This window comes from Crotalus tigris, unplaced genomic scaffold, assembly GCF_016545835.1.
Source record: "Crotalus tigris isolate CLP2741 ecotype Arizona unplaced genomic scaffold, ASM1654583v1 scf7180000023617.9722795, whole genome shotgun sequence".
Lineage (NCBI taxonomy): Eukaryota > Metazoa > Chordata > Lepidosauria > Squamata > Viperidae > Crotalus > Crotalus tigris.
Genome location: NW_024100081.1, coordinates 2,007,973 through 2,033,120, shown reverse-complemented (window position 1 = coordinate 2,033,120; position 25,148 = coordinate 2,007,973). Strand labels below are relative to the sequence as shown.

At 37.5% G+C, this 25,148-nt stretch overlaps 1 protein-coding gene across 1 annotated transcript in view; it reads right to left on the bottom strand.

Moving 5' to 3' along the window:
* Nucleotides 1-8,573: 8,573 nt before the first annotated feature.
* PLPP3 (phospholipid phosphatase 3) overlaps nt 8,574-25,148 on the bottom strand; it is an 89,091-nt gene continuing 72,516 nt past the window's right edge. Inside the window, exons 5-6 of the mRNA XM_039319830.1 lie at nt 20,181-20,357; nt 8,574-10,536 (exon numbers count right to left, since the gene is read on the bottom strand). Coding sequence (XP_039175764.1) covers nt 10,414-10,536; nt 20,181-20,357 — 300 coding nt within the window. The 3' untranslated portion in view covers nt 8,574-10,413. The remainder of the gene's footprint in view (nt 10,537-20,180; nt 20,358-25,148) is intronic.

The window sequence follows — 25,148 nt, the reverse complement described above, 5'->3', positions numbered from 1 at the left end:
CTGGTTCTGGGTGCTGGGAGTTATAGTCCAACTTATATGTAGGGTGCCAGACTGAAGGTCTTGAACTATCACTGGGAATTGTTCTGCAATAATAATAATAATAATAATAATAATAATAATAATAATAATAATAATAATAAAGTTGGAAGGACCTTGGAAGTCATCTAGTCCAACCCCATGCTCAGGCAGGAAACCCTGTACCATTTCAGACAAATGGCTATCCAGTTTCTTCTTAAAAACTTCCAGTGTTGGAGCATTCATCACTTCTGTAGGCAGGTTGTTCCACTGGTTATTGTTCTAACTGTCAGGAAGTTTCTCCTTAGTTCTAGATTGCTTCTCTCCTTGCTTAGTTTTCACCCGTTGCTTCTTGTCCTGCCTTCAGGCGTCTTGGAGAATAGCTTGACTCCCTCTTCTTTCTGGCAACCCCTGAAATATTGCTATCACTGCTATCATGTCCCCCCTTGTACTTCTCTTCATTAAACTAGACATACCAATTCCAGCAACCATTCCTTATATGTTTTAGCCTCCAGTCCCCTAATCATCTTTGTTACTCTTTTGGATGCAGTATTCCAAGTGTGGCCTTACATCTATTAAGTATATAATCATCTTTGCTGCTCTTCTCTGTACTCTTTTTAGAGTCTCAACTTCTTTTTTACATCATGGTGACCAAAACTGGATGCAGTATTCCAAGTGTGGCCTTACGAAGGCATTGTAAAGTGGTATTAACACTTCACGTGATCTTGATTCTATCCCTCTGTTAATGCAGCCCAGCACTGTGTTGGCCTTTTTGGCAGCTGCAGCATACTGCTGGCTGCCAAACTATCAAAACTATACCGCTGCATAATTTCAGTAAGTCAATGATTTGTTCAATAATTTGTAAGCTGCCCAGAGTCACCTTGTAGGGGAGATGGCAGCATAGAAATTTAATAAATAAATAAAGTCAGTCACCCTATGGACATTTCCCTCTCCCCCCCCCCGTGCCTTTTTGGGGAGGGAGTGTGCGAGGGATGCATGGAGGTTTCATTGCACTGATCCTTCCCAGAAATGTCTATCCATCCACCCAGCCACTCCCACCCATCCCTTGCACATCCAGACCACTTGTGTGGCAAACAGGCTGCTGACAACATATGCTTAATGACAATCCCTATGTTTTTTATGCAAAAGATAGCCAGTTCAGTCTGCATCTCTTAAGTATGTCTGGGAAAGTTAACAGTCTGAAAATTTAGAAAACTGCTGTCTATTAAGGTAGACAGTTCAAATGAGATGAAGCAATGATATGTCTGTATAAGATTGCTAAGTTCCCTGTGATCTGGGATGGAACAGAGCCCACTTATAATATTTAGCTGTTGGCATAACAATATTTTTTAGCCAAAGCAACTTGAAGACAGCTGCGTCATTTGCTATTTAGGCCCAAACAACAGCATCAAGAGACAAGAACGCTCACTGGGTTAATGTTCTTGCATATAGTAATATGTTATCCTAAGTTTACAGTGATAGGAGAATCTTGTTTTGCATTTGTAGATTCCTTGGTGAAAGTGCAGTTCAAACTTTGCTAGTGGTGCAGTTTTAGACAAGGGAGACTTTGTAGCCTAAGTAAAATTGTACAATAGAGGAAATCTACAACCTTCCCATAGGCATCTGCAGGGTAGCAAGACAGAGAAAATGACAAGATATACACGTGACTTCCTTATACAAATGCTGTAACTTAGGGACTTCCACCAGACGATGGGACACAAATTCATAATGCATGATTTGCATGATAGCAATAGCACTTAGATTTATGTATCACTTTGTAGTGCTTTACAGCCCCCTCTAAGTGGTTTATAGAATCAGCCTATTGCCCTCAACAATCTGGGTCCTCATTTTACCAACCTCGGAAGGATGGAAGGCTAAGTCAACCTTGAGCCGGTCAGGATCGAACTGCTGGCAGTCGGCAGAGTTAACTTGCAATATGGCATTCTAACCACTGTGCCACCACAGATGCTATAACTGCCCAGGTATTATTTTTGGCATCATCAGGATTTGATGCAAATAGAGTTGTTCCTTCCTAAGTCAGACTTTGCCATTGATGGGGAATTACAATCAAAACCACTGAAGAGCTCCCTATGTTATATAGTTCCATCCTTCATAATCCTACTTTAAGAAATCATGTACCTGCATGGCATATGGCCTGGTTACTTGAGGGGCCACCTGCCCCCCTTAGTATCTACCCAGCTGGTTCAATCTTACAGGGATGGCATGCTCTGCATTCCATAAATTAAACGTTGCCTTCCGTCTGGATCCCAGAAGCACATCTTTTCTGGAGGGATGCCTGCCCTTTGGAATGAGGATTCCCCCCCCCCCAAGATTCGGATGGCTCCTAACCTATTGTATTTTAAATCAAGGATCCCCAACCCCCAGGCCATGGCCCATTTGTAACTGGGCTGTGCAAGCGGCTGTTGAACGCATCTGTGCACGCAGCTTTACTTGTGCTAGTGGTGGGCATGCGCTCTTGCGTACTTGTCTGCTGTTCACAGAACCATTCTCTCCCCTGCCTCCCGCTGCTGCCAGTCTGCAACGCTAGAAAGGTTGGAGACCCTGCTGTTTTAAAAGGCCTTACCTTAAAATCCTAGCTCTTTACCTACGGTAGATCTTTGGGAAGATGACTGTTGCCTTTTTCCTTATTCTCTTCTGGTTGGTTTTTTTCTTCCATTGTTCTTTTGTCTTGTTCTCTGTTTTTACATGCTTACATACATAATCATAAATTGCCCAGAGTCATTGGGAGTTGAGCAGAATGTAATTTTAATAAATAATAATAATAATAATAATAATAATAATAATAATAATAATAATAATTACTATTATTATTATTTTGGGGGCTGTTGTTTTTCTTTTATTTTTTTAATATTACAACTAACTCGCCTTTTGAATTATTTACAACTAACCTTTTGTCCTTTTATTATTATTATTTTTAAACTATCTTAAAAATATTTTTCTCTTCTTAGAAGTGTGCCAGATGTTAGCCTTTGCTCTGCTAAACAGGGCCAAAAGGGCATTAAAAGTCTTTAGCTTTTCTTTTCTTTTTTACTTTTAAGCAACTGCGACTGATGTATAGGATGTGACAATCCTGTTTGCAAAAGTAAACAATTGATGAAACTCTTTAGTGATAATGGCATAATCTATCATTAGCCAGCAGCTCTGTCTCCAAATGGATCTGCTGATTCTTGGGGAGCTTCTTGGGGAGTATTTACAGAGTACTTTAAAGTTCATTTTAATTTCCTCCAGCTTTGGTCGTCATGCTCACTTCTTTACTTTTATTTAAGAACACAGCACATTTTCAAGGTTATTGATAGAAAAGGAAATCAACAAGGAATCATGTGATGGGAAAAGTAGGTGTAGTCATTTCACAAATAGCTAAGTAAAAAATACCAGCTCAATAAAAAGATCAGCTCCATGTGTGCAATTGAGTTCTCTGTTGGGGTCATTTAAAAAAAAAAAAAGGGATAAAAATACAGCCAAGTCAATTTTGCAATTCTTTATAGACAACAATTTCGTGAGTCACACTAAAAGAAGATGCACAGTTTTTAGAAAATTAGAATAAGTACAGAAAAGGCCAGTCAAAATGATCAAGGAAATGAAAGAACACCTCTTTGAGGCTCAGCTACAATGTTTAGAGCACAGGTGTCAAACTTGCCATGTCACATAATGTGTCACGATGTATTGTGACTTTTTTTGCATTGCCGGAGCTGGGGTGGGCGTGGCCTCTGTATGATGATGCAACTGGCCTGCGGGCCGGCAGTTTGACACCCCCAGTTTAGAGCATTTTAACTTTGGGCATATAAATGGGATCATATAAATGTTTCCACATAAGTAAATGCTTTGACTGTGAAAATCTGGAAGTCCATTGTAAGCAGTGAAGAACAGATGAACAATGCCTGTCTATGGAGATTCTCAGTCATCCAGGTCATGGTTGTCCCAAAGGTGCTTTTTCACAAGAAAAAACAAAGTCCAATTGCCTCGTCAAAAAGCACCTTTGGGATGAACAATGCATGTATTAAAAGCCAGGAGGAGGATAATTTGGCACAAGTAGAGATAAATTTTCTGGGTTCCCATTGGGGAATATTCAGATTTGAAACATTTTCTCCACCATAAAGAATATGGCTGTTCTCTAAAGTTACTAACAATGCTGTTATTACTACTATTACTATTACTAGTAGTAGTTTCTCCAAAAACACCTTGTTTTACTAGCAATAATGCAATATAAAATTCAAGTACTGTAATGCAAAAAGTTGCACTACCGTGCAATATGACTCAACTGGAAAATAAGTCCCAGCATGTTTTTCAGGATACTCGTAATATAAACCCTACCCCAAAATAAGCCCCAGTTAAGATCGTCAGCCAGACAAATGCATTTAGTGCCGTATTTTCCCCAAAATAAGACCTAACTGGAAAATAAGCCCTAATGTATTCTTATGAGCAAAAATTAATATAAGACCCAGTATTGGGGAAACATGGTATGTGTCCCTGATGAAAAAAATGGATGGAAAAATCAAATCCACTCCAGATCTGAGGGTGCTTGGTGCTCTCTGAGTCTGTTGTTTTCTTGCAGACATTTCATTACCTAAACCAGGGGTAGGCAACCTTGGCTCTTTTATGACTTGTGGACTTCAACTGCCAGAATTCCTGAGCCAGCCATGTCCACGAGTCATAAAAGAGCCAAGGTTGCCTACCCCTGACCTAAACTATGTAACATCCACAGTGCTAATTTGAGTAATGAAATGTCTGTAAGAAAACAACCAATACCAGAGAGCATCAAGGAGCTCTCATTTCAAGCTACAAATATTCTCCTGTATTGACACTCCAAATTCTGCTGAATTATATCAATTTCTACCCATTCCCACTGCAAGCACAGTTCTTCCCTATAAACCCAGCTGCCATTCTGTAACGCCTTAGCCCAGGACCCTGATATTTCCATAGCTCAGTATGGAATACTCTTGCTTATTATTTCATTCTGTAAGTGTAACTCCATTGCGGTGATAGAGATTGTAATGCTGAAATTTTATATAAAAGTTAGCATCCATGGAATTTATTCAACCCTCTAAATCCATTGGCAGATTGTACTTCATAACTTGGGTTTCAGCTTTTCCTCAGTTTACTGTTTTTATTAAGAGAATGTATGGATGAATGGCAATGGAGGCATCTAAGAATTTAAAAAGAGTCCCGCTGTGTCAGGTTTCAAGTAGGTGACCACCGAGAAGCTTTTAGGAAGCTGAGCATCAGAGCATGAAGCCAAATGCATCTGGTATTCTCAAACTGTGGATCAGGGTTATGGACAATTTAGAGGGGATTCATACTTTCTAAAATTTGATCCCATGGGACTACTGTCAAAACATGCTCTGAGTTTCGCTCCCTGTTTTTGGCTATGGAAACAAGTTCTGACAAAAGTGGGGTGAGTTTAGCCAGCTCTTCTCCTTTGATTGCATAGTTAAAATGTGCAGATTGACAAAAATCCCTCCAGGATTTGCTCCTCACATTATGTAAAACAAATGGCTGCGATTCTGTGAAATATGGGAACCCCTGAGATATACAGGTGGTCTTGACTTACAACCATTTGTTTAGTGAGCATTCAATGTTACAACACCAATGACAAAAAATGATTTCTGATCATTTTTCACATGCATGACTGTTGCAGCCTCCCCGTGGTCATGATTAAAATTCAGATGCTTGGCAACTGGCATGTATTTATGTCAGTTACAGTGTCCCAGGGTCACGTGATCACCTTTTGCTACTTTTTGACAAGCTAAGCCAATGGGGAAACCAGATTCACTTAACAATCATGTTACTAATTTAACAACTGCAATGATTACTTAACAACTATGGCAAGAAAAGTCATAAAATGGGACAACACTCATTTAACAACTGTCTTGCTTAGCAACACAAATTTTGGGCTCAGTGGGGACCATAAATTGAGGATTACCTGCATAGATTAAATTTTAACTGTAAATCTAGGGTTTTTTTCTTTTTTGGCCATGCCTTGTCCCCTATGAAATAATTAGTTTTATTCAGGCAGGCATATTTCATTTTAGGGAGTTATGGCATCATAACATTTGAGATTCTCTGAATTATTCGTTTATAAACTATTCTTCATCCTTTTATGGAATTGGGAGGTCTCTGTATTGTCTGCTCTTCATGCTTCCGTTTCTTTCAGATTTCAATTCAAACCACAAATAGTTTTCAATTTACAATTTTAATACAGATGCTGCCACAAATCTAACATGTAAATTAATGCCAAACCAATCTTCCTGGGTGGCAAATTCTTTGGGAAATAAAAAAATAGTATAATCCCATGACCATTTCCATTTTATATGTTCAAATTATAAAAACTGGACATACTGCTTTACTGTATTTGGAGGCTGCAAAATCATAATTGACATTTTCTTAGATGCTGATAACAACATATAATTACTTAATATCAGACTATGTTTAGAACTGAGTAAAATAGATACCAGAAAATCATCAAGCTTCTGGTATTATTTGTGGCAGTTGCCACTGATTAGAGTCGGTGCTCTTCTTTAAAACTCCTTCTCTGTACTGACCAAATAACAATTTCATGTGAACTCCAATGACTGGTAGTAATACTTAAATGAAATTCACTTTGATTTGCTTTCAGCTTAGAGTTAGACAGAGTTCATTGTACTGTTTCTGGCCAACGATTGTATAGTTTCTATTTCAAATGTAATAAAGGCAGTCCTTGATTTACCACCACAACTGAGATTGAAATCTCTGTCATAAAACTGTTGGGGTTGAAAATCAAGCTGGACCTGATTTTACAACAATTTTTATAGTGGTTGTTAAGGACTGTTAAGCAAATCATGTTTGTTAAGTGAATCATGTAGTCATTAAGTGAATCCAGCTTCCCCAATGGGTGTTTTTTGCAGGAAATCGACAAAAAGGATTGAAAATTGTGACGCAACTGCAGGATACTTCGACTAGTCATAAATGTGAGCTGTTACCAAATGTCCAAATATTGAGATCACATGACTATGGGAATGGTACAACAGCAATGTGAGTACAGGTAAAGTCACTATTTCTAAGGCCATTGTAACTTTGAATCGAGTACCTGTCCTACAGAACACCATTGATTTCATTTGTTAATTCAAAATGGTATTGTCACAGATTGGAGCCAAACAGTATAGACCTGCAGCCAATGTAATGTTTGGTTAGCACATATATGTGATCTTAGATTTAATTTACTGTATTTCACATTTCATGTATTTATTTATTTAATTTATTCATTGCCCCTCTTGCTGTCATGAGACTTTAGAATGGAAATTACTGGAGGTGTCTTAATTTAATCCTCAGGTAACATTTGAGCCACTCTGCTCCCTGAACTACTTTTAAAAATAATAACACAATCCTGCAGTTCAGAATTTTAATCATACTATTCTATTCCCATCAATTTACCCAGTTTGACCTCCGCTTATTTTTCATTTTTCTCTAACAGGCACCCTATCTATCTCTCTTTCAAATACATCCATGCCTCTGTTTTTCTAATTTTTGTTCAATGCTTTCCCCAATGACACCACTTTTGCTACATAAATGTTGTTACTCAAGCAAGAACACTAAAAATGCAGAGAAAGAGGATGGGCAAAGTGGTGTCTGTACATAAGACCAACTGGATTTGGCTGGTTTGTCCATGAAGTAAATAACATGCAAGTTTGATTTGGACACAGAGTAATCTGAAGCTTTTGTCTTCCAAAAAATGGACTGGTATGCAGGTATTCCAGGAAGAAGTAAGTTGAAAGCTGGGGTGTTTTCTTGATAATACCAGGAGTAACATGTTAATAATTTTGGAAAAGGCAATAATTACATTATACCTCTTCATTAGCATTGAGACATAGGTATCTTGATTTAAACAAACAAGCAAAAAATATTTTAACCAGTAATTGTATTTTTCTGATCCACGATTAATGTAAAGCAAGGGTGGAGAATCTGCAGCCCTAACGCTTTAAGGGACCCTCAGAATGATTTCCCAGCTGGTCAACTCAAATCTCAGTTAAGAATAAATGATCCTACCCTTATTCCTTTTCTGTCTGGCTGCAAGATTGGGAGGAAGGAAGAGATAAAGCGGTGGATTACAGCTTTATCTGTAAAAGCAGATTTTTTTTCTGCCAGAAAGAGACAGAATAGATCCTGCTCCATTGGATGTAATATGTCCCACTGCTCTAATCCTGTAGATGACCAAGCTGAGCCTGGAGGAGGGGTCAAACGCATCATAAGTCATGAGTCCCTGTGTGCCTGCAAGAAATCTAAGTCCAGCCCACCTTGAATGCCTCTCTTTTCTCTTGCTCATTTCCCTTGACCGCCAATTGATCAGATTCTTGCAGAGAGCTTAAGCTTGCTATAAATCTTTATACTCATCTGAACTGCCAATTTCCTGATTTTCCCAGTTCTTGACAATTCCACCATCAACATCTGCCCCCTCCACAAGGCAAGCAGCTCCTCAGTATGTAGCCCTTGATAGGAGGGGAAAAAGTTATTTTCCCAAGAAATTGTTATTCTTTCTATAAAGCACATTTATACAGCAATATTTTTGCAAATACAAACTTTAATTCTGTACTCTACAAAAAGTCTTGCATATTCTTTTTACAAAAAAGGAGAAAGAAACATTACAAAAATACAGACAATTTAATACAATTTTATATAATTGTCTTTAGTTGTTATTTTCATTAAAATATTGCTACCAAAGAACTACAATATTTTAATTGACTATATAAAAAAAAATTAAAACCAATGCTTTCCTTTTAAGCAGCAACATGTAAATAAACACAGGTCACAACACAGTTTATGATCATAGTGGATATATCTAACATTGTTTGGAAATAATATTTTACATAGTTAATTTGTAATGTTTTATACATTATTTATATAATATTTATATATTTATATATATTTATATATATATAAAAACATAGCTTGCTAGAATTGAAATGATAGGACGGATTTTGCATGGCAAAGATGTGCAAAGGCCGGTCAGCTTAGTTAGCCTGCTCAGTCTATTTCTTAAAACAAAATTTAAACACCTGTCTTTCCGAATTTCCTCCCAAAGGCTAGAAATTAGTCCTGCTCTCTCTCATTGCCTGCCCTTGGTTTTCTTGAGAGCTGCACCCCAACCTGGTGCCCTCGATGCATATCTTACAACTCCCTCCATTTCATCCAGCTCTGCCATAATGGGAATTGTGATCCAGCTCACCCTAAGAGCAATACAATGGAGGAAATGAGTATAATGAATAGCTACAAATCTCCAGTTTTCTTCAGGGCATGGGAAATTCAAGACGAGCTTTAACTGAATATCAGGATAAGACGGCTCTGCCCAGCAGTCCGTCACGCGCTTGGAGGATTAGTGTTCTGAGTTTCAACCCCAGACTTCATAGTGCTAACGTACATCAACAAGACTGTCGACACAAAATAATTTTTTATGAGCAGAGACTGTTCAAAATACAGTTCCACCATTAGTGGTAGTGGATGGAAGATTTATTAGGCCATTGGGTAAATGCGGGCCAGAGATACCAAACAGGATTATGGAAAATACCTATTAAAAATTTCAGAATTCTGGATATCTTAAATGTCCTATAGTTTAATTAATCCTATCTATTGTCCAATATTTAGAGATGTATCACTTGCAAGAGCAAATACTGAATGAATCTTACAATCAGGGGAATCAGCTGGGTTCTGTTTACCAAGTCAATTTGTTTATGTCTTAGCAGATAAAAAGTGGTATTATTGTTCAGGGGAATGTACAATAGGAAAAAAAATATTTTCTAATATTTTACAGGGCATGCTTCATCTAAACCAAAGTACGTCACAGTATGGAATGGAAGGAACCCAAAATATATAGATATATATATATATAAGAGATTATCCTTAAAAAGTGACCACAATCGATGTCAGTGCTTATTTCTTGTACATAGTGCTATAATTTAGTTAGTGAGGGTTTGTCTCTCTACATCCCTGTCCCATTTTCCTAACAGAAAATTACAAATCTTCATAGGAAGGAAGGAAGGAAGGAAGGATGGAAAAGCAAAGAAAACAGAGATGGCCAGTTTCCTAACAATTATTTAGTGTTCATTACAGTATGAACAATTTAGCATTCACTACAACATGAACACTCAGCCAATTGCACATTTAGAAATTCCTGCATGTGTTGACTTGTTTTGTGATTGTTGCCTCTGACTTGGCTGAACAACATCCATTTTATGCAAATGTTGTAAAGAGTAAAAAGGCCACAGAGTAAGACCTTGCGGTCAGGCAAAAGTCTCTCCCTACATTCTACTGTCAGATGAGATTGAGAGCAGCAGGTAGTTGCTGTCAGCAGTCATTTTGCAAAAAAAAAAAAAACAAAATAAAAAATAATAATAAAAAGACATCAAATGTCTACACCATGTTGTGATGGTTGTTCCTGTCAATGATGTCCACAGGTGATAATATCTCCCTCCGGATGGGAGGAGACTGCAACACCTTGGTTTTCTGCTTGAAGAGGTCTGAGACATAAAATACCTGTCAATAAAAATAAATATATTTTAAATGAGGTTTAAAGCATTTGGCTTTGGTCAAGTCTCTCATTGCTAAAGTGATGATACTGCAAAATAATAATAATAATAATAATAATAATAATAATAATAATAATAATAATAATAGTCATAGGCTCCTTGGGTGCAATCCCAAAACAACTGGAGAACCACTTGAACACCATTGGCATTGACAAATTCGCTATTAGTCAATTGCAAAAGGCGGCCTTACTAGGAACTGCTTCCATCCTGTGACGATATCTGTAATACCATCAAACATCCACATCTGCCTATCCCAGGTCCTGGGTAAGGACTCGATAAGTAGACAAAATGCCAAATCCAGTCTGAACATGGCTGACTGTGCGATGATCCATAATAATAATAATAATTATTATTATTCCACAGCCTGGTACATTCCAGTTGTGCGAAGTGAACCTTGTTAGAAGAGGCTAAAATAGCTATTCAGAAGACACAATCCCCAGTTATATCGGAGAACTAAATTCGTGTAACAGAGAACAAGCAAGAGACCTACACACAAAAATACACAGAAAATACATTTTAGCAACTAAATTCAACATTGCTCCCTTATTTACGAGAATATCCATTTTCATTCTTGATTTTTATTTTATTGGATTAGCCTTTTTTCAGAATATAATTACTATTCTACTTTGCTGCATTGAAATACCTAGGCAGAGAATGTACTAAAGTAAGGAATTTGGGGGGGAGGGGTTTGGTAATGTCAAAGTAGTCCAATTTCAGCTTTATTTTTCTAAATCATCACACAAAATCATGCCGTCGCACTCCTTCTGGTAATCCAAACTGCTATTAATAAATTTTCCTTAAGAGTCAGTTCTCTGCAATTATTAGTCAGGGACTAGTCTGATATTTCTCCACTTTCCTCTCCCCTCTCCTTCCTCTTCTTCATCGTCTTTTCCTCTCCATTAATATATTAACTCTTACTCAGGATGACTGTTCAGTATTTATGGCACAGCATTAAGAGAGATTCCCAGCTACTTTTCCCTGAAATAGCCAATGAGGTAAGCACTGTTACGGATGTGAAAAAGTCTTCATTTAGCTATTCACAGAGCCAGCCACACAATGAAAAATCCCACAGAGGAAACTTTAACATCCTCCTCAAATATAGCAGTTGAACATCTTATCAGGCGAACATAATGGGCGTGCTTTTTCTCTTGCAAAATATTATTCTGAGGCCAGAAAGGAAGAGATCCAGACAGCGCCAGGTTCTACGAACGGCAGAATGCAGTTAATCTCTCTTATACAGTAATATTCCAGTTATCAAAATCCTCGTCATATGGATGCACGTGTGCACTTATTTATACACTTCTGCTGGAAGTAGACTTTTTCTACTTTCTAATTTGTGGGAGAATTAGACTGATACTGCTCATCAAATACTGTGAGGTTAATAAAGGAACAGAAACTACAATCAGAGAAATGACGATGACTTATACGATACATATTAAAAAATGGCACACAAGATTGACTGAAATATAATAAGACAGGAAGAGTCAGTTTTGTTCAGATTATATAACTTCTTTCAGGACTAAGTCCAAGCTCTGCCATCCTCGGTATGCCAGCAAAATATCATTTAATGCCTTCCCAGAGTGAGAAGTCACCAAGCACATTACAGATTTAAGAAATGATTCATTTTATGGAATACAGATGTTAAATTGAGACTTCTAATGGTCTTGTAATATTTCTGCAACTAAATATTGCACTGAAGCATAGTTACGTTACTGAGGAATTAAACTTTGTTGTGAAAAAGAGGTAATACAAGCAAAAATCATAGTTAGATTGTAAGATCTTTTGGGGTTCTTTCTTCCTCATTGTCACCCTAAAACTCATTTGTTTGAAATTAAGTCAAATTGTTTGAAATTAAGTCAAATTGGCCTTCCAGAACTTTTTCTCTTTCGCTTTTAAGAAATATGTTTTTTCACAATATTCTAAATGCTACTAAAGATAGGATAGGAGTTTACTCACTGGCAGAGAAACCCTGTAAGAAAAAGGTCTGTGAACAACTCATAGTTACTCACAAAAGTTAGCTCTGACTAAATTCTATTGAAATCAAAGCACTTACATAATAATGACCACACCTGCCTACTTACTTTCATTATCCTTCTATGCTGTATGTATACAGCATTTATATATCCTGCCATTCATTCACACTGCTTATGCTAGAGAACTCTGCTAGATCTGCACTGTTTCTTCCTAAAGCGGTTAGAGCAGAGGTGTCAAACTGCTGGCCTGCTGGCCCACAGGCTGGATGCGTCATGGCGAAACCACGTCCACCCCATTGCCGGCGATGGAAAAAAATCGTGATATGTCGCAACACATCACGTAACGTGGCGAGTTTGACACCACTGGGTTAGAGCATGAATTGAAACTGGTGTAAGCAAATATTCAAAGAGTAAGCAACTCTCACTTATTGGTAAATTCTAAAGAGAACCTTGGTAATAATGAGGCCAAATATTCTTTATTGTCCTATTTATTTCTTTTGCTGTTGGAATATTTTATTTTCTCTAGATTTGTAATTGGAAAAGGTAAATTTCATTATAGATTATAACACAAATTATAAAAATATACTTTATGTATGTACTGTTATGTACACAACTGAAAAAGCCCTGGTGGGGCAGTGGTTAGAATGCAGTATTGCAGCAAACTTTGCCCACATCCTGACAGAGCTCAAAGTTGATTCAGCTTTCCATCTTTCCAAAGTCAGTAAAATGAAAAGTCAGGTTGTTGGGGGCAATATGCTTTTCACTGTAAACTGCTCAGAAAGTCTGTAAAGCAATATGGAGTAGCATATAAGTCTAAGTACTATTGCTATTGCAATTTATATTCCAGATCAAATGTTCCTGTACCTTTTTTGCACTAAACAGCTGAAGGCCTGCCAAGACTTCATTCTATCTCAGGTATATCCACATTATAGATTGAAAACTCCATGACAAATCAATCTGTGGCAGGAGGAATGTGATCATGCAGTGTAAATGACCAAAGGAGAGATTAGATTCTATTTGTTCCTAATTTTATAAATAAGTAAATGACGGATGGGGTATCATCCTGGCTTCCTTAGCCTTTGTTCTGCAGTTCATGGTTTGTGTGGCTTTAAATTAGATTCTGGGTAGCAATAGCATTAATTCTCTTTTAAACTGTACTTTGCGCTCCAGTGAAGACTTGAGGTTATACAGACCCATACAGAAAGCATAAAACATGACCTTCCAAGGAAAAGTTGGAAAAGGTCATGCTTTGTATGCGGAATGCAAAGAACGTAAGATAAATCCACAAGGTACTTTTGACTGGACTTCCATTTCTTGTGGAAGGTGCTCTTCACCATAAACATTTGCTGTACAAAGTCATTTGAAATAAGTAGATATTTCAAAAACTTTTATTGGGTCAAGAATACTTAAGGCAATACTTGAAAATAGCCTAAGATGGTCAGATGCCTGACCTTCCTCATTTTGTAACTACATGAGTAATACCGTCTGCTAAAACTGAATGTAAAATGTATTTTGATTTTAGCAATTCTCAGCATATTTATGTTACAGAGAATTCAAGTAAGTTTCAGCTCCTGAAATACAAATATTATATTGTTTTTGTTTTTCAGTTGGGGAAATTAATCAATCAATTCCACCTAATACTAGAGTGTTGGAATACCAATGAACCAAATTCAAATGCTAGGACATCACAACTTTCTTGTGGAAAAACATTATACAACAAATAATAAATCACTAGACCCGTATCCTATTTATTGGCCTAGCAATAGGTGCATAGAGACTGATTTGCATGTGATTGACTGATGGATGGATGGATTGAATGATTACATGCCATCATTGTTTTAATTCTTACCTATCACCTAGATAGATTTTCTCCATAACAGTCTGTCCCTGACCTGTTCTTTCAGGTTTCCCAATAGTCTACTCATTGCTACTATAATTGTATCTATCCTCCTTGCTGCTGGCTATCGTTTTCTTTTTCCTTTCATTTTTCCTACTATTAAAGCCTTATAAATGATCAAATCAGACCTTTGACTTTTCGGTGAAAAGAGACTTAAGTGCATATTGTCTCATAGCTCCTGCTGTTAAAATGGCTTCACAAGCCAAGAGTTTATCACCAAGCTGTTTATATCAGGATTCTTGACTTGTTCCTCCAAAACATGCTAGAAATCCAAAGTGGAAAGATTCTGTTTATGAAGATAACTCAAATAATTCAGTCTGGATGTAAATTTTAGTTTTTGCTGTTTGGGGAGGGGGTTAGTTTAGCAAAAGCAGCTAAATAAAAGTAAATTAGATGGGCACAGTGCAGCCAGGCACTGTAACATAAACAACAAAATTCTTAAGGTGACGGGATCATCAATGAAAGATCCAGTTCAAGGCATGGGTCTGATTCTCTATCCTGTTGAACAACAACAACCAGAACAAATCTATTATAAACAACACAAAAGCTCTTTTCCATCAAACCCACCCTATCACAAAAGGTTATGGAATAGTAACCCCATATATCTGGATGACACCAGACTGCCAATGTCCAACATTGGCAATGAGACAATTAAGAGTGTCAGATTTTACTTTACTGGTTCAGAAAAATAGAAAGTTCTGAGTTCATAAATCTTTTTCTGTGAAACATTTTGTGTATCAGTTTCAGACTGGGAGCAGGGAGAGAGAAAGAGAATAAAAACAGGGCAAGCAAGAAGTAGTTTGGCGACTTTTAGCAATAAGAGGGGAAAAAAACATGACAGCCAGTTCTGTACGTGGGTCTCACTCTTAGTTAGAATTAGAAATATTGTAATTATAATTCTGTATAATTCTATTATATAGAAGATAAAGCAAACCAAGGGGAGAGATACAATCTGAAACCAGAGAAATTCATTTAAGGCATGAATAAAGAAACATAAACACTGATGAGATAGGTGGCACATAAATCAAATAAATACATGAATAAAATATTATTCCTGCAACAACTGAATGACTGGCATATTCTGTAGCCATGAAATCATGGGAGGCCCTAGAAAATTGCTGACCATCCCTCTTCTCAGTTTCCTTTTCTCTGGTCATGCCTGTCCTGTCGTGGCAAGGCTGGGCAAATGGGGACAAATGCTTTCTCCGTATCCTGGCTCAGGCCTTATGCATATAGAAGAGGAGCTGGCAGGGTAAAAATGATTGGGGTGAAAAAGGAAAGAGCCATCCATGTGCTTGATATTTGAGCAGACAGCTGTTTCCTCCCGCCTCTACCTCATCACAGGAAAGTCAAGGCAAAGCAGCCAAACCCTCTTCTGCCTCAGTAAACCAGGCCATCTGTTAACTGCTCAGGAAAAGTATGTTGGATTTGTAACTTGTCACTGCACAGGAAACAGTGAAACTGTCCATCTCTTCTATTGTCCGCCTAAAGTGGTTCACTTCTATGCCATGAGACCATCAATAATTCGATACATCTTGAATTCTATGCTTCATCTAGGACAGAGAACAAAACTATGAGAAAATTTTAAAAATCGCCGCTTTTTCATGATACTCCAAATTTGGTATCTACAGTGATACTGATAAAGGGTCCTAAGCCTCTGTTCCCCATCTATAAGACAATTGGGTATCTAATAATAATAATAAAGTTGTAAGTGACCTTTGAGGTCATCAAGTCTAACCCCCTGCTCAGGCAGGTAACCTTATACCATTTCGGACAAATGGCTGTCCAGTCTCTTCTTAAAAACTTCCAGTGTTGGAGCATTCACCGCTTCTGGAGGCAGGTTGTTCCACTGGTTAATTGTTCTAACTGTCAGGAAGTTTCTCCTTAGTTCTAGGTTGCTTCTCTCCTTGATTAGTTTCCATCCGCTGCTTCTTGTCCTGCCTTCAGGCGCCTTGGAGAATAGCTTGACTCCCTCTTCTTTCTGGCAACCCCTGAAATATTGCTATCACTGCTATCATGTCCCCCCTTGTACTTCTCTTCATTAAACTAGACATACCAATTCCAGCAACCGTTCCTTATATGTTTTAGCCTCCAGTCCCCTAATCATCTTTGTTACTCTTTTGGATGCAGTATTCCAAGTGTGGCCTTACATCTATTAAGTCTAGGATTATAACAACCCCTAGTTACAAATTCCAGATTCATAAAGGCAAAATGGTGGTTCTTCAGCTCTTAGTTAACATGATAAACCCCAGAGGTGAAAGAATTAACACAGAAAGAGGAGGAGGATGTACACACTTGTTAATCGGAGTTCTTGATTAAGTGTGTCACATGAACACATATTGGCTCACTTTAAAAAAAACAAAAAACAAAAAACAAAAAAGCCTGAAATTAGTTCAATGACATATACAATGTTATCAAATACAAACATGAAATGCAATATCTCTCTTTCCTCACTTCTTAGGACAGAGGTGGGGAACTATGGCGCATTGGGGACTTCAACTCCCACATTGAGAAGAATCCCCACTCCTGCCTTAGGATATAGAATAACTGATTTTGTAACAGGAAGTTAAATTTCAATTGTTGGGGGGAAGCTTTTTTAATAATAAATGCAGTTCAACAGTGAAACCAATTAATCAAATAAGTGGAAGACTTCTATACAGCAGACCTAGAAAACATCATGGCATAAAATGCTACTCCCCAATTACATCTGCCTGTCCCATCAGATTCAGCAGAAGAGGTATGCTATGGTTCCCATCTGCTGGGAGCTACAGAGTGGGACCCAGGATATGGGCCTTTTATGAAACATCCTGCCCCCAAAATGACACTGGCTCCCTGTTGATTTTCCGAAAGGAAGGTCCTCAATATCTGATTATGCCAGCAGCCCTGGGGCCCCAGCTACGTACTAAGGCTCCATTGTTGTTGACATCTGCTGTCCTGTCCTCTCTTAGTGTATAATCACAATTTTGGATAATAATTGTTTGTTATATAATACTGTTTTATGGCTTTTATTCAACTCTGCTCAGAGTCACTTTTTCATGAGATATTAATTTGATGAATGAATGAATAAATAAATAAAATAAACTATTCTGGTAATATGCCCAGTTTGGCCCAAATTCAAATAAAGCTTTTTTTTTTCTTTTTTCAAACACTAAACATGCCTTTGGAGGGAAATGCAGAAAACAGCTGTTTCACATAAGTTTCAGCATTGTACATTACACCTGAAAGGCTAGAGGTCACTTGGCATTTATATATTTTCTTTTCCCCAGCATTATATACAGAAATCCCACATTTGTTTTCTTGGTTTAAGAGTGCCTTTCCCTTTCTTGCTTGGCTTTACCTAGGCCAACGTAATCCAATCTACTGACAAGTAAACCACCTCCCTTTCCCCAGGCCCATTTTTGGCTGCTATTGTGCTCAGCTAATATAATGGCTCAACAGTAAGCAGTAAGTGCAAGAGAGATCTTGGAGTCTTACTGGACAATCACTTAAATATGAGCCAGTAGTGTGCTGCAACTGTCAAAAAAGCCAATGCAGTCCTAGGCTGCATTAACAAAGGGATAATATCAATGTGAAGTGCTAATATCACTTTATAATACTCGGTCAGACCACACTTGAAAAATTGCATCCAGTTTTGGTCGCAATGACATAAAAAAAGATATTGAGACTCTGGAAAGAGTGCAGAGAAAAGCAAGAAAGATGTTTAAGGGACTAGAGACTAAAACATATGAAGAATGGTTACAGGAACTAGGTATGTCTAGTCTAATGAAAAGGACCAGGGGGGCATGATAGTACTGCTCCAATATTTGAAGGGCTTCTACAAAGACAAGGGGGTCAAACTATTTTACAAAGCACCAAAAGGTAAGACAAGAAACAATGGCTGGAAACTAACCAAGGAGAGAAGCAACCTAGAACTAAGGAGAAATTTCCTAATGGTGAGAGCAATTAACCAATGCTTGCCTTCAGATGTTGTGAATGCTCCATTAACTGAAGGCTTTGAAAAAGAGACTGGACAACCATTTCCCTGAAATGATATAGGGCCTCCTGCTTGAGCAGGGTTTGGACTAGTAGACGTTCCAATTCTGTTATATTGTTATAATGATATTTATACCAATCTTCAAAAAACAGTATATTGTTTTTCAGTCTGTGCTAAACTTCGGAGTCTCTTTCACTTCCACGTACATAACTGCTGTTTGATAGTATCCAGATGTCTCTCCCCATGCAATCCATCATGAGCTTCTAAGACTGGGATGCTGTTTATTATTCCAAATTTAGTTGGCAGAAATATTAATCAGGGGTATCTAGTATGAAATCTGCCAGTGGGCCACAACAATTTCTGAGCATATTGCAGTGCCAGTGTCCCAGATATCAATGCCCTGTAACTACAGATATCTGGTAGAAGCGGTAATAACAAACTGACATTGGATGTGTCATGATGTAAGTACATAATCTGCATCATGTCATCCTGATGCACACAACATCACTTTTGCTTCTCGGCTGACACTCAAGACTATAACCAGTGTATTAAAATCCTATAGCCCCTTTTTTTCATCTTACAGTAACAAGTTCTATACTTTATGATGACTGATTTCATAATACAAGTAGGCTTATCCCACATTAACACGAACATATAACATTTAGACTGGACAAAACAAAATCCAATTTCAATATTTCATCACTTTAAATGATGCACTCTGCTATACGTATAACATTTCAACAAATTTAAGTAAACCAATTGCAAAAAACTAATCAACACTTTGCAAGAATGTGAACTCAAGGCTTTCAAGTTTCTTTATAGGAGGGCTGTAGTACCTGGAATTCACTTCAAGCTTCCAAAAGCCACAAGAGTGCCTCTGAGCCCTTCAAAAGTTGCAACGGAATTACAATTTTAATTTAATGTCAAACTCATGGGAAGTAATTATGTTAATTGCATTTAATTAATAAAGTAAATTTAATTTAAATTAAATAGATTTCATGTTTTAAAAATGCATCCTTGATTTACACGGAGAAAAGCAATATTACAAAAGCCTATTTTGTAAGATCTCTTTAAGTGTATGGTGGCAGACACTTTTAAAAACATAAAACAACTTGCAGTGTAGGTGTCAAAAGGAACACTTTTCCTTACACAAGCATGCTCAAATGATACGCTCACATGCTGTAGCTCGCTTCCAGGTACCATCATGATCAGAAATAAGAAAGACAATATCTAGCAGACGGAAAAATCCTGTCTAGGAACATTTGCCAAGAGCTAACTTTATTATTATGTAAAACCTGTTATAATGTCCCAGTTCTTCCAGCTTTGTGTATTTATCTTAGACATATTTTAAGAAATCTTGTTGGTCATTTCCTTGTTTGCAGATTTTAATCTATTCCGTTTCTAAGTGTTATTACTGTTTAGTTTATTTTACTGCTTAGATTGTTAGTGTTTTACTGAGATTCTCAGATGTAGTGTAGTATAAAAATCTTCTACATACACAAACAAACCAAGTGTCTCGCTAGCAGTGTCTCCCTGTTGGATATATATTCCAGTTGATGGAGATAAAATCCTTATATATGGTGCTTAAATAGTAATGTTTGTTTTATGTGCCATATTACAATTCATGTTTGCTTTAAGTTAAATGGAGTCCTGTTGCAGTCTCTGCTATGGAACAGAGTACAGTTTTGTTACAAGTAACATTTACAGATATTTATTGAAATAATAAGCTGGTAATGTAGAACACTTACTATACAATATGCCACCAGGGCTCCTTGTGTAAAGCCTGCCAGTACATCTGTGGGGTGATGTTTGTGGTCCGACACACGAGAAAGTCCTGTGTAAAATGCCATCATGATCAGTGTGAACTGCAGCAAGGGGCGCAGCAGGCGGGCTCCTTTCCAAGTAAACCTGGCTTGCAGGTACAACTGTAATAACAAAGAAAGCAACAGAAAAGCACAATGATACTGTTCTCAAAACAAATGACATTGTCAACCTTCCCCAGGTTCAGTGCTACGCTAATGACGGTGGACAAGTCAACTTCTGGACAACCCTCTTCAACTTAAGCCAGTTCTCTCTGTACAGAAGCTAATACTAAATACTGGGGTACTGATTTCATCTTGCTACTGATTTCATTACCCGACCTGCAGTATTGCATTTTGGCCATATTAGACTACAACTCTCATTGAACCCAGCAAGTGTAATATTGGAGAAAGCCAATACAGATGAACAAAAATACAAGACTGATATATATATATATATATATATATATATATATATATATATATATATATATATATATATATATATATATATATTTAATTTTCTGTGTGAGAGTATCTATGCCACTAAGTATCACATCACCTGGCAAACAACTCTTTAACTCAGGGAGTTCTCAGTTCTGGGTTATGTGAGCCATGGTTGCTGGGAACTGTAGTCAGCAATATCTGGAAGATGACAGGCTCTCCCAATCTTTATGAAAGTTAATTTCTCTTTAGGGGGGAATTGTTTTCCAGAGCCACATTTCATCTGCCTCCAATTTAGATTAAAAATCTGAAAGTTCAAACGGTGTATAGCAAATTATGTTGTCTTCCCTGGATCGATTCTAATAAACTTTACTGGTTAACCCTGAGTCTCATTCTAACAAGGATACTATCTCACTTTTCCCAGATTATAATATTTCCCTTTTGTCATTTTTCCTCTTGGATTAAATATCCCACACTTAAGAACTTCTTCATAAGAAAGGTGCCCTAATCCTTTTGGCTTCCCTTTTTCTGTGCTCTGTTAAAATCAAGAAAGCTCTTTCAAAACTGGCTGCTGGGTATCTTAAAATACTTCCACTGTGTAGTTTCTAACACTGTGAAGTCATATGTTTGATTTTCACCCCTTTTCTAGTTTTGCCTGAAATTCAAGTTCTGTAGAGTTGCTTTGTGAATTCGACTTTAAGGCTTCTTAAACATAAAATTTAGAGTGAAAAATGACATTTTTGCTGCCGAGGTGGAGCAGAAACTTGTAAATATGTACAGACATATACTCAGATGAAAACTGAGGGTGTGACCCGAGATGAAGTAGCTGAATGAGGTCAAATGGGCACTTGTCCCCTGACTTGTCCCTCCCCACTTATCCTGCTCCAGTTTCCTCTCAAAAGCTGAGGGCACAGCCTATTTCTCAGGTTCCTGTGGGAACCAGGGAGGCAAAAAAAAGGGAAAAAGGCTGCAGGAAACACATAGACGTCTACTCACAAATCAAAGAAGCTGGTAGCTGACCCAACCCAAAAGTCAGGGTGTGGAGAATGTAGGCCTGACTGAATACCCCATCAACTATTGCCTTCCTGTGCATAGGAAGCAAGGAATGGGATGTGACAAGGTCACAGAAATGTCCTGTGTAGAATCTGAGCTGTAATATTGATTGAAGGAATTGAACTGTTACATTACACTTACAAGAGTGCATAAAAAGTCCTGCATATTTGCTGAAGCTTAAGATTAATAAGAAAATATCCAACAATAGTTTCTGATTCCCTAAACATGACATGCAATCAGATTCTTTGCCAAGACATAATTACTGAACAGCATGGTTAAATTTTGAGGATGCACTTGCTTTTTTTGACTAGGGATCCCTTCCCTGAATCCCAAGCACACGTGTTGAAACCCAGCCTCTCAAACTTTCCTTAGAAGAATGCTAATTTGATACAATTTTCTGTATTCTGTGGGTAAAATCTAGCTCATATCCAGTCCTGATCAAAGTATCTATGGTTGAATACAGTGGGTATAATTCTTGGGTGTGTGTGGAATTTAAAGCCTTTCCATCTAAGTTTATCTCCTAGATCAGAGATGCCCAAAAGGTTGGGGACCTCTGATCTAGGAGATAAACTTAGATGGGAAGGCTTTAAATTCCACACACACCCAAGAATTATACCCACAGGGACCGGTTCCGTAGAGAGAGAGGTTTTTCTGCGGACCAAGGGGGCGTGGTTTTGTGTGCTGCCTGCATCCCATGCATGGGCTTTGCTTATTTGTGCGGACCAGTTGCTGGCATGCCGTGGGCCGGTATTGGTCCACAGACCGGGGATTGTCCTAGATTAATGAAAGTGTTCCATATCTTTAGAGCAGAGTTGCCCATAATTGCCCCCAAATACTCTCCCCCTGAATTATTTCTATCAACACAATTGGTCCAATTGTGTGGCATCCCATGAGTAACATGCATTCTCAAACTGAAAAGTTATTTAAGGTAAGCACAGCCCTACATTAGATCTTGTTCTTCTTTGATAATGTTAGTATGATTGCGAGTGCATTATCACTGTAAGAAAGTGAGTATAAAGAAAATGTTTGAAACTTTTTCTAGCAATAACCCAGATCAGATGTACATGTCTGACTGATAAAGTCAGACAGGTTGACCAGGCTGAGAAGAAGCCCAGTGTCTGAATCCTATTTTTACCCATTCTTACCTGATATGTTACAACTGTTTGGGGGGGGGGGCATTGGAGCAGAGAAGAGCAGCCTACTATTGCTGGAAAATGGGAATAGTTCATTAAAAGCCCTTCCCTGAAACGTTACTGTCTAGTGGGACCTAGGAAGCGTGATTTTTTGTAGCAGCTAGAAAATTCCTTTCCTTGTGGAGCCCTCAGATCTTCACCCTTTTCTCCTTTGAGAAGGCTGTAAAAAGATGGATATGCCCCCTGGCACTAGGATAGGGTAAGATAGAAAACTGAAGGTGGAGGCATCAGAGGAGAATGGCCGAAATGAGTTTTTTTAATGGTTTTTACTCATTCTTGGTTTTACTGTTATTTGAGCCACCCAGAATTGTGTTCTAAGGTGGGAAGCCCTACCTACTTTTTAGATTAATAGAACAACAGTATTCCACCAATAAGGGCAATTTTGCTACTGAAGTGCTCTGAAATAGAAAACTAAAGCCAGTGAAATTTTACCCTTGACATGTCTTTTAAAATTAAGCTTTAAGATGAATGTTAACATTTTAATAAGTATATGCATATCCTTTTCTGATGAAAAGATAATGTCTGGCTTGTAACCAATATTTTTGTTATATTATATAGGAGTGGTTACCCATAGAATCAAATTCCCAATCATTTTTCAGATATGTCTTAAAATATGACATGGTAACAAATTTGCAAAAAGCCCTCCTAGGAAAACAGAAACAGAAGCTGGGTTTATCAAAGATGAATTCAGGCTAAAATCTGTATCTAATTTTCTTGTGATGAAATGCTGTAAAAACAGCAGGTTTCTCCAAGGCTTTTACTAAACATGAAGGGTTAATTAATTGGGTTCCTGCTAACCAAATCTTCCCCCATCTCATTCATGATCCATTTTGACATTGCCATCCTATCATTATTTCTTAAAAGCTCTCATTATAAAGTAAAACCAAGCTAAAGAAAACAAATCTTTATTTTTTTTAAAAAAATACTAAAGTTGTTTTTATAGCGAATTATATATGTTCTTTTTAGTAAAGTCTCCAACTCAGTCATAGGAGGTTTATGGAGGCGCCAAGGTGGTGTTTGGATAGTAACAAAACATTGAACAACTACAGCGACAGACCAATAGACAGCCATGGGAAAAACAGCCTCCAATAGCGTGGACTAGAAAAGTATGACAAAACCAAAGAGGGAGGGAAGAAAGCATTGACCCGGTGACCATCGGGTGCAAGAGTTGCTGAAAAACCATATAAGTATTAAATTCTGGCAACAGCTGCAACACCACATAACCAATAGCTCTGGGGGAATATGCAGTACCACCACTGCCAGGGGACTTCCAGTGATGTCAGCGGGAATAGACTGTAGTCAGCCAAAGATCCTAAGCAAATAAAAATGAGGTATCCGTGTTTCTTCAGCAAGTTATTAATAGTTCCTTATATTTGTACTTTTCGGAATATAATTGTATATAAAAAATGCTGCTCATTCCAGGCTGTAACCCAAACTCTGTTTCTAAATTCACTACCTAAATGTCATTTTTTGCTATTTACAGTAGTATTAATGAAGACATATGTTCTGAAGCTTGTGCACGTCAGATTAACTTTTTGCTTATTTGTCTTGGCTGAGCAAAAGCATTTTTAGATACTTCATATCACTAAACGGAGATGACTTTGTGCTATTGGAATCGCTAAGAAGGATGGAGGGATGGAAGGACTCGGCCCAAACTGCACATCCTCCTCTGATTTGATAACTGAATATATATATATATATATATATATATATATATATATATATATATATATATATATATATATATATATATATATATATCTTATAACAACATTTCAGTTAATCAAATAGTACTTTATATGTCTTTTTAGTTATCTCCCAAAACAACATTACATTGTATTCTAAACCATCCCATCACAACACACACACACACACAATTAGTGATGAGGCTGATGGGGTGGCTTAGCATACAAGGTAATGTTGTTTTTGTAAATATCAAGTACTACTTGATTAATTGAAATGTGGTTATAAAATTGATTCATAGCTTTTTATGAATCATAGCAAAGATTAACATCTTACAAATGAGTGAGTACTGGAATTTGGCCAGGCTCAGATCAGTCAGAAAAATGCAAGAGGGGAAGACTAAAATATTTCCTTTTTTGAATTTGTGCTTTGAAATCAGTCACCAAGGTTTATCTAATTAATAATACATTGGCCATTATCCTACTGAAATATAAGTTTAGGTCTGTTCTGGTAGCTAAGAATAAATATCAAACAATCCTAGAAA